The sequence below is a fragment of the Sarcophilus harrisii genome, chromosome 3, assembly GCF_902635505.1.
Source record: "Sarcophilus harrisii chromosome 3, mSarHar1.11, whole genome shotgun sequence".
NCBI lineage: Eukaryota > Metazoa > Chordata > Mammalia > Dasyuromorphia > Dasyuridae > Sarcophilus > Sarcophilus harrisii.
In genome coordinates, this window is record NC_045428.1 from 360,477,591 (window position 1) to 360,493,016 (window position 15,426).

The following is a 15,426-nucleotide window of genomic DNA, read 5'->3' on the forward strand; positions in this document are numbered from 1 at the left end:
AGGAGGAGAGGAGGAGTCTCTTGGAATCTCTTTTCTGAGACCCTCAGCCTGCAAGGGCTGAGACAGAGGGAGAAAGGGAAGGAATGGAGTTGGGGAGCTCAAAGTCTCAGAGAGGAACTAGGAAAAACTGAAGAGGTGAAACGTCATCACATTTATGATCAGTAAACTTGGAGTCAGAGCTGCTAATCTTTTCTGAGAAAAAAAAAAATAAAAGTCCTCCAGCTGTTGACTTAAAAAAAAAAATTATACTGGCTAATTTGCATGTTCATTTGCATGTTCATTTGCATAGGGCTCTTTTGATGTCTAAAAGTACTGAAATTTTCCCAGCCTTCCCTTCTTTTCCAGTCCTGGTTTTTTCCCTTCCAAGTATCTCAAGAAGAGGTACCATTACATATCCCTGTGGTTACATATCTGCCTCTAAAATCTTTTCAATCTAGATGGAAAGGTAGTGTCATCTCAAACACTGTTAGGGAGGAAGGGGAAAGGAAGAGGAGAGAAAAGTGGGAGTCTTTTATTAACAGGCAGAGAAATATTGCCAAGTTTGTAATAAGTTATACGAACTTAACTCTGGGAAAAATGAAATAGCTAATTCTCACCTCCAAATCCCGCCCATACTCTCCATCCTGGCTGAGACCCTGCCCTTACCAGTGGTTGAGGAAAAAAGCATGGAAGTAGTAGGTAGAATACTTAAAGTACCAAGACCTGAATTTGAGTCCCATCTCTGTTATTCATTGGCTGTATAATCTGGAAAGGTCATTTAATCTTTCTGAGCCTGTTTCCTCACCTGCAAAATAAGAAAGTTGACTGGCTTATCTCTAAAATCTCTTCTAACTCTTGTTCGGTGTTTTGGGTAGTATTTGACTCTTTGTGAACACCGATGGGGTTTTTTTTGGCAGAGATACTGGAGTGGTTTGCCATTTCCTTCTCCAGCTCATTTTACACATGAAGAAACTGAGGCAGAGTTGAATGATTCATCCCAGATCACAGTTAGTATCTGAGGGAAGATTTGAACTCAGGAAGATGAGTCTTCCTGATTCCAGGTTTGACACTGTCACCTAGCTGCCAATCCAATTCTAAAATCCTGTAATTCTAGCCCCTCTCAAACTCCGACTCTACTAGCCCACTATTAACCCATCTGCTACTTTGAACATGAGGTTAAAAGAAAAGGATCTATGTTTGGCCATATGCTGTTTAAGATTCTTTTTTTCCCCTTTTTTGGCAAGGCAATTGAGATTAAGTCACTTCCCCAGGATAATACAGTTTATAAGTATTTGGTAACTGAGGCTAGATTTGAATTCAGGTCTTCCTGATTCTAGGATTAGTGATCTATCTAGTGCACCCATGTAGTTGTCCCTATTTAATATTCTAATCAATGGCTTGGCTAAAGATATAAATCTTATCTTATCAAAATTTGCAGATCCAAAAAAAAAAATATATATATATATATATATCCGCAGGCTATAAAATTGGGCTAGGTCTTATAAAATAGCAACAGGAATAAAGGCAAACTCTTGCACTCTGGTTCAGGAACTGACTTGGGAAGTAAAAAATGAGCAAAATGCAGCTAGATAGGATGACTGACAGTTAAGGGTTTTGCATGAAATGCAAGCTCAATGTAAAAAGTCAACTAAAATGCTAATGCAGTCTTAGGCTGTAGGTTAATAGAGGCCTAGCAGCAAAGGCTCAAAAAGTGATGCTCCTTTTGTCTTCTGCTCTGGCCAGACCACATCTGGAGTATTGTGTTCAGGTTAGAGAATCACAATTTATAAAGGACACTGCAAAGTGTCCATAAGGATGATAAAGGATCTTGAGACTGGGGCATATGAGTGTCCCTGGAAGAAACCTAGGGTAAAGAAAAGAAGATTTGAGTGAAGACGTTATTATTGTCTTCAAATATTTGAAGGGATTTATTTTTCTACTTGGCTCCTAAGAACAGAACTTGATACTATTTGCAAAAAGGCAAATATAAGGGAAAACTTATTAACATTTAGAACCATAAAAAAAATTGAATTGGCTATATCTGGAGGTGATGAACTCCACTTTCCTAGAAGTCTTCAAGCAAAGATTATGACCTCTTATTGAGGATAGCAGGGGATTCTTGTTCAAATGGGGGTTGGACCAAAATATAGGATTTTAAAGTTCTTTCCAACACTGAGATCCTGTGATTCCCAGAAGAGGGGGAGGAAAAGTAGGGGGTAGACCTTGACATTCAGAAAAAAACTCTCTTGCCTGGAGAAGATCTGGTGCAACCCTCTCTCTGCCTTTCTCCATCATTATGTTCAATCTTTACTGCTTTGATGGAGGTGCCTTATCCTCTCTGACATCTTACCAAGAAAAGGGGGTTAGAGTCACACCCTATTCCTTCTGTCCTTCCTTCTTTTCTTCACATTCCAATACAAAAGGAAAAAAAATTAAGTGGTTACTGCAAAATCAAAGATGAAAACAGCACGGTTCCTGCCCTCAAAGAGCTTACAGTCTATTTTAGGAGAACTCAACATGAATGCAAACAAATGCAAAGTATGTATGAAAGAAGAAGGAGAATAAGACAAATTGCTTTAGGGAAATTAAAAGGTATAAAAACACCTTCAGTTGGAGGGGCACTGGATGTGGGGAGAAGGAAAAAACTTCAACAGATTCAGATATACAATGAAGTATATTATAGGCCTCAGTGATAGTCTATGTGACTGCACCGTGTAGGTGGGAAAGGGCAAGGCATTATTAGGAAACAGTTAAAAGTCCTTTTGGCCAGTGCACAAAGCCCTAGCTGTCAACTACTTGACCTAAGCAAATGAAATAATAATTGTAAAGTGCTCAGCACAGTTCCTGAAACATAGTAAGACCTATATAAATGTTAGTTATTATTATGATGCACTACTTGAGGTTAAAAGATCATTCTTCCCTCCCTCTGTCAGGGGGCATTTGTCCAATTTAACCCCTATCTTTGGTTAGAGTGGCCATAATTGTGGCAATTCCAGGCCAGGAAAAAATGGGCATGTTGGAACTGAGATGACTCCCACTATGGTGTATCAAGTACAATTATAGGATCAGAGAATCTTGGAGCTGAATAGCTAATAGCTGGCATTAAGCTGAAATAAATTTGGAAATATATCTGTTCCAATCTTCTCATTTCACATAGGAGGAAGCTACGGGTCAGAAAAAAATGTTCAGGGCCACCAGACCCAAGATAGATGTCTATCTCTGTTAGACATGCATAAAGCATCTTTAACCTTGAGTATTGGAATGTGCCTCAAATATCCTGGGGCTACGACCGACCTAGAGCTAAAGGGGTTATTAGAAACACTCTAGTTCTAGCCCTTCTTTTTTCAGAAAAGGAGCCTGAGCCCCAGAAAAATGAACTTATTTAAAATAGTAGGAGCTGGATTCCAGCCTAGGTCTTCTGATTTGAAATCATGACTTTTCACTATACAGTGTTGCCTTTCTGTCAAAGCCCATAGTTGCGGGAGGAGCAGAGTGAGGTTTGGGGTAGGGGGAATATACCACCTTGACCTCCATCCCAGCCTGGCTCTACCTTGGTCAGGATGGCCCTGGGACAGTCTGGCCGACTCCATCTGGTGACTGGGCCCTCTCACCTGCAGATGAAGCCAGCCCTACCCAGACAGAGCCCAACCCATCCATTGTTTTTTCCCAAGCATTGCTGACCCGGTGGGAGGGGGGGCATTGGAGAAAGGGGTCAGGCTGGGGAGCCAAGAGGAGTCTTTTCTGAACGCAGCCACTGGGTGAATTCTGACGTGCAAATGGCATGCAAATTTAGATGATATGCAAATTAGTGCCAAAGTCGGGAACTTGGGCATTTTTCTAAGGTCACAATTGTAAGACAGCAGTCATGTAAGAAAGGCCAGTCCAGGGAAAAGGGGTCTGCATTTGGAAGGGTAGAAGGGCAAAAGGAGGGAAGAACTTGAACAGCAGCTAAATTTTGACTGGGAAACAGAGGCTTCTCTATGCCTCTGAAACAAAATATGTTCAAACCCTATGTTCCATGTGATTTTTGGCTGCTCCCCCCCCCCCAACTAATGGGAGAATTTTTTCTTCCCTTCACCATTCACTCTCGACTTAAGAGACTGAATGAGAGAAAAACATATGACTTAAGGCAACTGGCAAGAAGGTGACCTCTAAAGATCCCAAAAGGACTTGCCTAAGTCATGTCACTTTGTGAGCCTCAGTGGTTTTGTATTTAAATCTATCAGACAGGACTAATTGCACTAGCAACATCACAGGGACAATAGTACCACAGATTTAGAACCAGCAGGGACATCATTGAATAGAATCCCTATGCAGGGAAACTGAGGCTGAGAGGTTCAATGACTTACCTGGGATCACAGGGTATTTTGAGGCAGGATAAAGTTCTTCTGACTCCAAGCACTCTCTTGGCTAGTTGACGCAGCAGATGGAACACCAGCCCTGGAGTCAGGAGGGCTTGAGTTCAAATCTGGCCTCAGACACTTAACATTTCCTAGTTGTGTGACCCTGGGCAAGTCACTTAACCCCAATTGCCTCAGAAAAAAATAAAAAAAAGTGAGAATCACATGAGATGAAATAATGATCAGTGGAAAAATGTTTTCCAAATTAAAGCAACATATCAATATCTATTGGATGATGATGATGATGATGATGATAACGTGCTTGGTCCTGAGAAAGGCTACAAGAAAACATATGAGCAGGACCTAGCAATGTGGGGGATCCCAGAATTCTACTCTGGGAAGAAAGGAGGCCCAGCTGTCCCCGGATCAATGGGGCAGTTGGTGCCTGTGGCTTCCAGATCAGCTTTACTTGGAGAAGAGAGTAAAATAAAGCCCAAGCAGGATTTGGGGAAGAGTTGAATATATAAGATCTAAAGCAGAATGGGTCTTTGGACATGAAGTAGTCCAGAAGTCCTCAATATGCGATCCATTAACTTATGTTTTGTTTTTAATTAAATAACTTTTTTTTTCAGATATTGGCTTTCCGTGTAACTCTATGTATTTTATTTTATGCATTTAAAAATATGATTCTAAGATGGGGTTCCTAGGCTTCTCAGGACTAAGGAAGACTATGATACATAGAAAGGTTAAGTTCTTTGATCAAGTCCATCTCAATCCCCCAGTTTTAGATAAACCAAGTTCCAGATTGGGAAATCAGTTTTGCCCAAGGTGCCACAAATAGGAAATGCAGGGCTGGAATCTGAGCACAGGTACTCTGGCCCCAAATTCAATTTTCTTTTTCCTATTACAATTGCTTCACCTTCAACTAAAAATTCTGGTCCTACCCAGAGTTCCTGAATTAGAGAAATGAGGAATGAATCTCAGAGTGAAGACAGAGCAAGTTTCCAGCCTTGAATTTTGGCCCTGGGCGTCTGAACCTCCACCACTGTAACTCCTAACCCTCATCCCCATACCTGGTCCCCCAGCTCCCCGTATGCAAATGATCAATTTGCATTGGCCATCTGCCAGGCCAGTGGACCCTGCCAGGGTGGGTGTGGCCCCAGTCAGTCCTGGCAGGAGGCTCCTTCGGCAGTGCTTCATGCTCACCTAGAGAAGAATCCTCAGCAGCCCTGGACTGGTAGCGGCGGTTGGTCGGCAGCAGATTGTAAGGGTTGCTGGGAGGGTAAGGGGATCCTGGCTGCCCAAGGGGACCAGCTGGGGAGAACAAACAGGGCCTGGGTGGGTGCTGGCTTTGGACCCATCTCGGGCAGGATGGTGAATTTGGAATCCATGCACACAGGTGAGGGGCCTGAGAGAATGGGGTCTGACAGGTGTCACCCTGGGTAGTTCCCTGTTGGTTCTGGGTAGCCCTCTAAGACTTGGGGTGGAGAGAAAGAAAGTTTTTTTTTTTTTCCCAAAGGTTTATTCTCCCACCAGCTCCAGGTAAGGGTGTCATCCAGTCTTTGGTGATTTAGATTGGAGAACGAAGTACACTGTATAAAGAGAAAGGGATAGACTAAGAGAGAAATAAGGAAACCAGGGAAAAGAATGTGGAGAGAATGCTGCAGGACGGAAGGGGGAAACTATGTGAGCACTTGTACGGGCTGATTTAGGATGTGGGGAATAGCCATGGGGATATTTTCTGTCTGTGAGGTGTGTCTGAACTCACACAATTCAGGGAATTCAGAAACGGGAAGCCAATGCACACATATGAAATCCACCTACCCCTCTGACTCATAAGATTATGGGCACATGTGTCAGGGTGGGATTGCAGATATGTGCTCATTTTGAAGATGAAAGTATCTCTTGGGGCTATCCGGGAAAGGACACAGGAGGGGCAGAGCATCTGCATGTGGCCCTGCTCTACATACATGTCGGAGAACTCCCCATGCATGTCCTAGGGCAGAGTCTCCCAGAGCTGGCCCATGTGTCAGGAGGTGGGTTGCGGGGGTTGAAGATGCCTGCACATGTGTGTGAGGTGTGTCTGCATGTGTCGGGAGGTGTGTCCGCCCACGTGCTGTGGGGATCTTGGCTGGCTAGATAGGCTCAGTGCATGGCGGTGCCGAAGAGCCTGTGTGCATGTTCTGGGCTGGGTCCCTGTCCTTTCTGGGAGCTGATCGGAGCCACGGATTAGGGGACAGCATGCACATGGGTCTGTGGGGTAGGTACTTGTGTCCGCTTCTTCTGGGGGGCCACCAGATTCCCAGGGTCCCCCATGACTTGGGTAGGGACAGGTCAATGGGAACACAGCCTGAAGTTGGTTTTTTGCTGGGCAAACAGTGAGATCTGGAGAGATCAATCCCAAATTCATTTGCCTTGATTCCCTCCTCCCCTACCTAGGCTAGGCTAAAGGCAAGAAAGTGCCAAGGAGACAAGAAACCTTACTGAGTTGGCATGAGCTGGATCCCACCTCAGATAAGCTATTTTCCCTTTTGAGTATCCAATGCCATTGACTTGGGAGGCTGGGAACTGGACTATATGACCTTGAAGACTCCAGGACTTGAGCAGCTAGCTTCTCGATGTGTCTGTTCCTGCCTAAAAGGCACAAAGGGGGTGCTTCTTGGATCCCAGCACAGAAAATTAGAGTGGGCTAAGACATCTGCCCTCTGTACAAGCTGCAGGAATGGGGAAGTTGTTAAAGCATTTGGAGTCCATAGCTCCAAAGTGGCAAAGCGGAAACTCAGGACTCTTTGGGGGATATTGAGTCCTAGAAGCCGAGTATAAGAGCTCAGCTTTGACGGACAAAAGCATAATTCAGTCTGGGAAATCGCTTTCTCTTCCACAAAGTTGGTTTGTAAAACGAGCACGACCTCGGACCAGGACATAGGACGGTTGGGGGTAGTTTCTAGACGCTATAGAATAAATATGATCATCATTATAATGTTATTCCTATCAGCATAGGGAGAGTTCTCCAGGTGATGTTTACAAGGTGTTTCCCTGTACTTTATCTCATTTGTTTACAAATGTGTGGCTAGGAATACTTGGGAGCTGATCCCACTTAATTCCGGGAAGTGAGTTTTTAACAAGCAGGCAAATCTCCCACCACCTCCCTTAAAATGAAGACTCCTCTGCTCTGAATGGAAGCTGAAATTCTCTTCAGGTATTGCTCTCACAGTGGCAGATAGAATAGCCTGTGATGGCTGAGGAAATTCCCTTTGGGATCTTCAGTGTGAGGATCAGAGACCTCCTAAGGCTTTCCCTATGTAGTTGATTACTGATTGTATAGCAGGTAGCAGCTCAATTCATGGAATGCTTAAGGGAAGGTGGAAGTGGAAGAAAAGCCAAGACTCAGCCGAGGAGAATCCTCAAAGAACTTGGAACCAAGACTTGGAGCACTGGGAGCATTTTATATCAGAGGTCTGTGGTCAGCTTTAGATCCAGGTATATTGAGGGATCAGGTGAAGATAAGGGAAGGACTCAGTGCATCCTGTAACTCCGGAGAACTCATTCTTCTCTCCACATGCATTTGTAAGCCATAGGGCAAAGAACATAGAGGGCAGGGAGGGAATAAAGAAGAGAAATGATAGCTAAGTGAAAGGTGGTGCTTAATGGTGTTGAATTCCCAGAGCATTCTTGCTCTGATCAATGGGTAGGCAATATATGCATTAAATCTGTATAGGATCTCTCAATTCAGAACCCACCTCTCTGCGAAATGCTCCTCTATGTCTAGGTTCTTCTATAGGGTTTCTTGGTCTAGAGTTTCCTCCCTAAGAAGTTTCTCTCAATTGGAAGCCCCTCCTTGAGATCTCCTTCACTATGGACTTTCTTGGTAGAGTTACTTTTTGTCTGAGCCCTCTATAAGATTTCCCTTGAGTCATAATCTTCTAAGGGGACTTTTTACATTCTAGGTCTTGAGTTTAGTAAACATTTCATAAGTATTTATGAAAATGGTCATTTTTTTTTACATTTATCTAAAGTTGCTGTCTGATAATTATCTACTGGAGGGCCCTTGGCTTGGATTCCTCTGGAAAGTCTTTGTTTGGACTTTTATTGCGTCTCTCTCTTTGTATGACAAACCCCTTTTGGGGGTGTTTCTCACAATCTGGGATTCTTTGTAATGTTGTTCGATGGGTAGAATCCTCTACAGATCCCCTCAGTATGGGGTCTTCTGTGAGGTTTGCCTCACTTTTGGGGTCTCATCTGAAAGGTCTCTGTAAAGTATTGGGATATTCACTATGATCTATCCTACTCTCAAGTTAGTTGATAAACTCCTTGCCTTCTCAAGGACTATTAATTGGATTGAAATTCTCCTTTGCCTTTGTCTTAGATCGTATTGTTCCTGATAAATGGTTGGTTAGTCAAAAAAGCATTGATTAAGCATTTATTATGTGCCAGGTAAATATTAATTTCCCTTTATATTCCCTTGCTCCTATGCCCCCCCCCAAGATCCTTCTCCATCTCCAGCTAATTTTGGAAAGTCATGTTTTGTTTGTTTGTTTTTCTGTCTTGGAAATATTCTGGAGGGTCGGAGTGAAAAGACTTGGAAGTGAGTTGGCCTAGAACTATCCCCTATTCATGAACTGTAACTCCTGAGTCAGCCTATGATATACCATCATTCTCTATTCTCATTTCTAGAAAGTCTCCCAGCTCTGTCTGATAGTCTAGTGTTAAAGCCGTGATTCACTCAAGCCCGGCAGCCTTGGCTGGCCTAGGAACTTTGTACTTTATAGAATATCTCTTACAAAAGGATCCTTAAAGACTGAGCAGGCATGAGGTCACCTGCCCTGGGAGCATCTCTGGCAAAGGAAGGGGGCTCTTCTCTCCTAGTCAGAGAAATGCAGGCGCCAAACAACTATCACAGAGAAGATAGACAACAGAGAAGACTGCAGAATTTTAGAACTGGAAGAATCCTAAAACTGATTCAGTCTAATTTATTGAGGCACAGAGTAGAATGATTTGATTAAAGGGATATAACTAACTAGTAGCAAGGTTGGGAGTAGAACTCAAATTCAATATTTCCTCCAGTGCTTTCAGAGACCTTCCCAGCTGCTATTCCTTCTCTGCTCAGTCTTGAAACTATGAACCATTCTGTTTCCATCAAAATTCAGATAAAAGAGAATGAGCAGTTTTCTCAACAGAGGGATGCCAGTTAGATGACAAAAACTGCCTTTTGAACTGAAAGGCAACACTTACTGTAAAAGGGTATGGAATCCTTACAAATATTATATTCTCATCTCTTTTTTAATGGATTACTAAGTACTTGTTTACACATAAAAAAACACAGAAAAGTTAACTATTTTGCCAGGTAAGAAGCTGGACAAAACCTCAGGTCTCCAGATATCCAGAGTGACTCTCTTCTCATTGCCCAGTTCTCCTCCTGGGAGGTTTGGAAAATGGTCTCAGAGGAAGGTGACTGGACAATAGAAGAGCCAAACTTTTAATGTCCTTCCTAAAAGAGGTTCAACTTTTGATAAAAGTGTTCCTCAACTATTATCTTTAACTAGGGAAGATTCTGAAGGGAATTAGTTTTTCTCAGGATGATGAGGGAAAGGGATTCCGTCTGAGGTATGGGAAGGAGAAAGATGAGGTGTTGAGATAATTTGGTCATGGGGGTCACAAGATTTAGAGCTAGGAAGGACTTTAGACATCATTTAAGTCCAATTTCTCACTTGTTAAAAGAAGAATCAAATTATTTAACCAGAAAAACGATTTAATATTATTTTTACTCCTAATACTTTGAACAAAAATGTTTTATCTCCTAATGGTATCCATTCTTACTCTCATCTTGTCCCAAAATCATATTTAATTTTTAGTTGAAGCACAATACCTCTTATACAAGGCCTTCACTTTAAAGCTATGTGAAGGACAATGAGTAATTCACAGCAAGAAGAAAATAAATTGGAAATACCCACCCAGTGTAAATCCTTTTAAATAAAATTGCACGGAAGAACAAAGGACCTATTCCCCCAGTCTAGCCATACAGGATATATCATTATGCTCAACTGGGCAGGTCTCCATTTTGAGTTATAACTGTAATGGCTTCTATTCTTTCCCTCTCTTTCTTTTTAAATAGATTTGTTTTTTATTCTTAATTTTTTTTTATTTTAAAATTTAAATTCTAAATTTTCTCCTGCCTTCTATCCCTTTCCCACTCACTGAGAAAATAAGCAAAATGATATCAATCACACATATGAAGTCATTCAAAATATTTCTGTATTAGTCATATTGCCCTCTCCCCCAAAAAAGCAACACAAAATAAAGCTATAAAGTTATACTTCAGTTCACATTCAGAATTCATCAGTTCTCTCTCTATAGGTGGACTACATTTCTTTCTTTCTTTTTTGGGGGGGCTGTATTTTTTCATTGTGACTTCTTTAGAATTTTCTTGGATCATTGTTTTGATCAGAGTAGCCAAGTCTTTCATAGCTGATCATCATTACAATATTGTTACTATCCACAATAATTTCTTGGTTCTTTTCACTTCACTTTGCATCATTTAGGTCTTTCCATGTTTTTTTCTACTCATAATTTCTTTCAGCACAATAGTATTCTATCACAATCATATACCACTACTTGTTTAGCCATTCCCTAATTGATAACAACCCTCAATTTCCAATTCTTTACCACTACAAAAAGAGCTATTATAAATACCTTTGTTCATATAATTCATTTTTATGTTTTTTAATCTCTATGGAATACAGATCTAGTACTGGTATTGCTGGATCAAAAGGATATAGACAATTTTAGAGGTCTTTGGTATACTTCCAAAATGTTCTCTAGAGTGATTAGACTAGTTTATAACTCTGCCAACAGTGCATTATTATATTTATTTCCCCTCTTCCCCTTTAGCATTTGACATTTCTGATAGATATGAGGTAGTATCCCAAAGTTGTTTTAATTTACACTTCTTTCACAATTGTGATTTAGAGCTTTTTTAAAAATATGATTATAAATAGCTTTGATTTCTTCTGAAAGTTGCTTATTCATATCCTTGACCACTTACCAATTGAGAAATGGCTTTTATTTTTATAAAATTTTACTTGTTTATGGAACCTTTTAGCAAATGTGGTTTCCCTGATTATCTCTTTTAATTAACCTCTCATTTTAATTTTAACAACTAATTTAATTAATAAATCAATAATTAATGTTTAATTTAAATAATTAATTTTGGTTTTGCTTTGTTATGATTACTATCTCTGTCTTTTCTACTTCAACTGAAATATAATAGATTTGGCCCCAACTCTTTATTTTAATTGTGCATTTTTCCATTTCAAATATGTCTAATTTACAACATATTGTTAGATTCTAGTCTTTGATCCATTCTGCTATCTATTTCCATTTTATGAGTGAGCTGTTGACTTTCTTTTCATAATTTTCCTGCATCATTTTAATTCTTTTCTAAATTTTCCCTCTACTACTCTTATCAACTTTCTTTAAAGAAATTCTTGTTAGATTTGGGTCCAATTATAATTTTTCTTTGAGGTTTTGGTTATAGCTGGTTTTATGTTGTTTTCTTCTGAGTTTGTGTGTTGGTATTCCTGGTCAGTATAGTAACTTTTTATTGTCAGATTCTTTTCTTGCTCTTTGCTGATTTTCCCAGCCTATTCCAGCTTGACTTTGAATTTTATGTTAAAGTTGGGCTCTGCTCACCTGGGAGTAGGGAAGCACTGTATCAAACTTCAGGCATTTTCATGCTGTTGAATTCAGAGCTAGTTCTAGAAGTCCGCAAGGGCTTTCAAGATGATGTGATCTGGAGGTGTGATTACTGCCCTCTTGTTCTACACTCTAGTCTTTATTCTAGAAGGACTCCTGTTCCCCTGCAAGCATGAGCATTAGTGTCCCTTTTAGCCCTGGAACTGTGACCACATCCCCTACTTTCCTGCAGCCACAAGTGCTAATGCTCCTCTCCACCCTGGAACCATATAACTGCTTTGGGGCATTTGAATTGTCAGTCAGCTCCAGCTGCAGTCAGTATCAGAAAAGGGTTGCCTATAATCTCTTCCTGGCTAGTTGTCTGTCCCTTTACTACTTTACTGAGAGCTCCTGAAATTCCTGCTGCTATCTCTAATGTTTTATGCTGGCACTGCTACCGTGTGTGTACTCTGGACAGGCTTCCACCCCAGTCACAGACCTCTCCTGACAGTCTCCTAAGTTGTCTTAGGCTGGAAAAAAGTGTCTCACCTCAACCTTTCTTGGCTCTGCCACTCCAAAATTTGATTTGATGCACTTTTTTAGAGTTGTCTGAGGAAAATCATTGAGAGAGCTCAGGCAGGGTTGTTCTCTATTCTCCATCATCTTCCTTTCCTCTCAACCCCTTATTTTTCAATAAGGAGATAAAGGCATTATTAATAACTTGTCCATGGTCACACTGTAATATGAAGTAGAGCTTGGGTTTGAAATCAAGCTCCATGATCTTTTCATTACTTCCAATAGTTCCTGAAATAAAAAGGGAACAAGGGATCCTGGGAACACAGATTATATAGTCTGCAGAAGGTGGAGCAGTTCAGACCTCAAACAACACCGGCCCTTTAGGGAAAGGCTAAAAAATTAGCCCTCCATAAAACACTGAAAAAAAAAATGGGGAAACAGGGCTGGCTAGGTTGTATGTGAGTGAGAGCATACATACATATGTATGCTCACAGACATGAAAGAAAAAAGAACTCTTCTTGAGGGCTTCAAACAAGACTAATGTGATTATCTGCTCTCAGGACAGTTTATATTGTGACCATCCTCCACTATGTCTCCAGAATGACTAAAATGGTATCTGGGGAAGGTTTATGCCTAGTATTTCAGAAGAGCTGTTGTGTCAAGAAGCTTACTCCATCCTCTCCCCCTTGTTATCTATCCCTATCCATGACTAAGGAAAGGAATGAATGGGGACATCCACTCAATACATGACTGTCATAAGTAAAGAGTTAGTGAATAGAGCACCTAAACCCTTCTTAAACTCATATTTGGCAAATTCTGCCCTTCATGTAAAAGGTTAAGACTTCACAGGGTGAAACTCCATGAGTTGTTTCATTAACTAACTTTGCGTCCTTCCCTAGTAGGGTTGGCTCTACAGTTATTTCACACCTATCATTGATCCAGTATCTATGAAATCACATTTCCTTGTCATGGTTAAGTGTATCTTAATACCACATTAAAAGATGTTCTTAGTCATAATCAGGCTAAGACTAAATATTAAGTCAATACAAAGAATGACTATGACACTATTTGCTAATGCAGCCCTAATTATATGTATAAAAAAAGAAGAAAGAAAGAAAGAAAAAGGAAGGAGGGAAAGAAAGAAAGAAAAAGGAAGGAAGGAAGGAAGGAAGGGAGAAAGAAAGAAAGAAAGAAAGAAAGAAAGAAAGAAAGAAAAAAGAAAGAAAAGAGGGAGGGAGGGAAAAAAGAAAGAAAGAAAGAAAAAGGAAAGAAGAAAGAAAGAAAGAAAGAAAGAAAGAAAGAAAGAAAGAAAGAAAGAAAGAAAGAAAGAAAGAAAGAAAGAAGAAAGAAAAGAGGGAGGAAGGGAAGGAAGAAAGGAAGGGAGAAAGAAAGGAAAGAAGAAAGAAAGAAAAAGGAAGGAAGGAAAAAAGAAAGAAAGAAAGAAAAAGGAAGGAAGGAAGGAAGAAAGAAAGAAAGGCAGTGAGGAAGGGAAGGAAGGAAGGAAAGAAGGAAGAAAGAAAGAAAAAAGAAAGGAAGGAAGGAAGGAGGGAAGGAAGGAAGAAACAAGAAAGAAAGAAAAAGGAATGAGGGAAAAAAGAAAGAAAGAAAGAAAAGGGAAGGAAGGAAGGAAAAAAGAAAGAAAAAGGAAGGAAGGAAGAAAGAAAGAAAAAAGAAAAGAGGGAGGGAGAGAAGGAAGGAAGGAAAGAAACAAGGAAAAAAGAAAGGAAGGAAGGAAGGAAGAAACAAGAAAGAAAGAAAAAGGAAGGACGGAAGGAAAAAAGAAAGAAAGAAAAAGGAAGGAAGGAAAAAAGAAAGAAAGAAAGAAGAAGGAAGAAAGAAAGAAAGAAAGGAAGGAAGGAAGGAAGGAAGGAAGAAAGAAAGAGAAAGAAAAGAGGGAGGGAAGGAAGGAAGGAAGAAGAAAGAAAGAAAAAGGAAAGAGGGAAAAAAGAAAGAAAGAAAGAAAAAGGAAGGACGGAAGGAAAAAAGAAAGAAAGAAAAAGGAAGGAAGGAAGGAAGGAAAGAAGCAAGGAAGGAAGGAAGGAAGGAAGAAAGAAAGAAAGAAAAGAAAGAACAAAAGAAAGAAAAGAAAGAAAAAAGAAGGAAGGAAGGAAGAGAGGGAGGAAGGGAGGGAGGGAGGGAAGGAAGGAAGGATGGAAGGGAGGGAGAGAGGGAGAGACAGAGATAGAGACAGAGACAGAAAGAGAAAGACAGAGACAGAGACAGAGAGGAAGGGAGGGAGGGAGGCAGGAGGAACAGAGGAGGAGGGAGGGAGGAAGGAAGAATGCTATAATGCTTTAAGATTCACAAAACACTTTCTTAAGAGGTGCGTAGTACTTTCTTAGAAGACAATGTGGCATGATGAGAAGGGAGATTTAGATTCTGATCCTGGTTATTATGCTGTGTGTGACTTGGAGCAAGCCATTCTATCTTTCAATTTCTTTATCTACAAAGATCTCAAAATTTCCCCTTAATGATGGCATGACATGTATGATTCTTCCCAATTATGCACATGAAAATACTGAGCCTTTTTTTAAAACCACCTGACTTATAAAGTATCAAAAGCAGGATTTGATATTTTTTCAAATTTAATTTAATTGACTTTGTTGCATTTTTTTCAGCTATCTCCCTTCCTTCTTCCCTATCCTGTACTAGAGAAAGCCACCATTTGACACAAAAAATGGATAGATAAATATATATTTACATATATATGTAAAACTATGCTACACGTACTTCTATTCAACAGTTCTTTCTCTAGAAGTGGATAGCACCTTCCTTCATAGGTCCTTTATAGTTGATTTGAGTATTTGTAATACACAGAATAACCGAGTTATTCACAGTTATTCTTCAAACGATATTGATATTGCTGTATGCAACATTCTTGTGGTTCTTCTTATTTCACATCTTGTTATTTCATGCAAGT

The 15,426-nt window shown here is 40.4% G+C and overlaps 1 protein-coding gene across 3 annotated transcripts in view; it reads left to right on the top strand.

Moving 5' to 3' along the window:
* Nucleotides 1-5,537: 5,537 nt before the first annotated feature.
* The window catches only part of POU2F3 (POU class 2 homeobox 3), a 93,356-nt gene continuing 83,467 nt past the window's right edge, over nt 5,538-15,426 (top strand). Inside the window, exon 1 of one of the 3 annotated variants that reach the window (XM_031960154.1) lies at nt 5,538-5,718. In XM_031960154.1, the coding sequence (XP_031816014.1) occupies nt 5,691-5,718 (28 nt within the window). In that variant the 5' untranslated portion in view covers nt 5,538-5,690. Of the gene's footprint in view, nt 5,719-6,377; nt 6,580-15,426 lie in introns of those variants that run through there. The other 2 variants (XM_031960155.1, XM_031960153.1) reach the window with 2 other exon arrangements.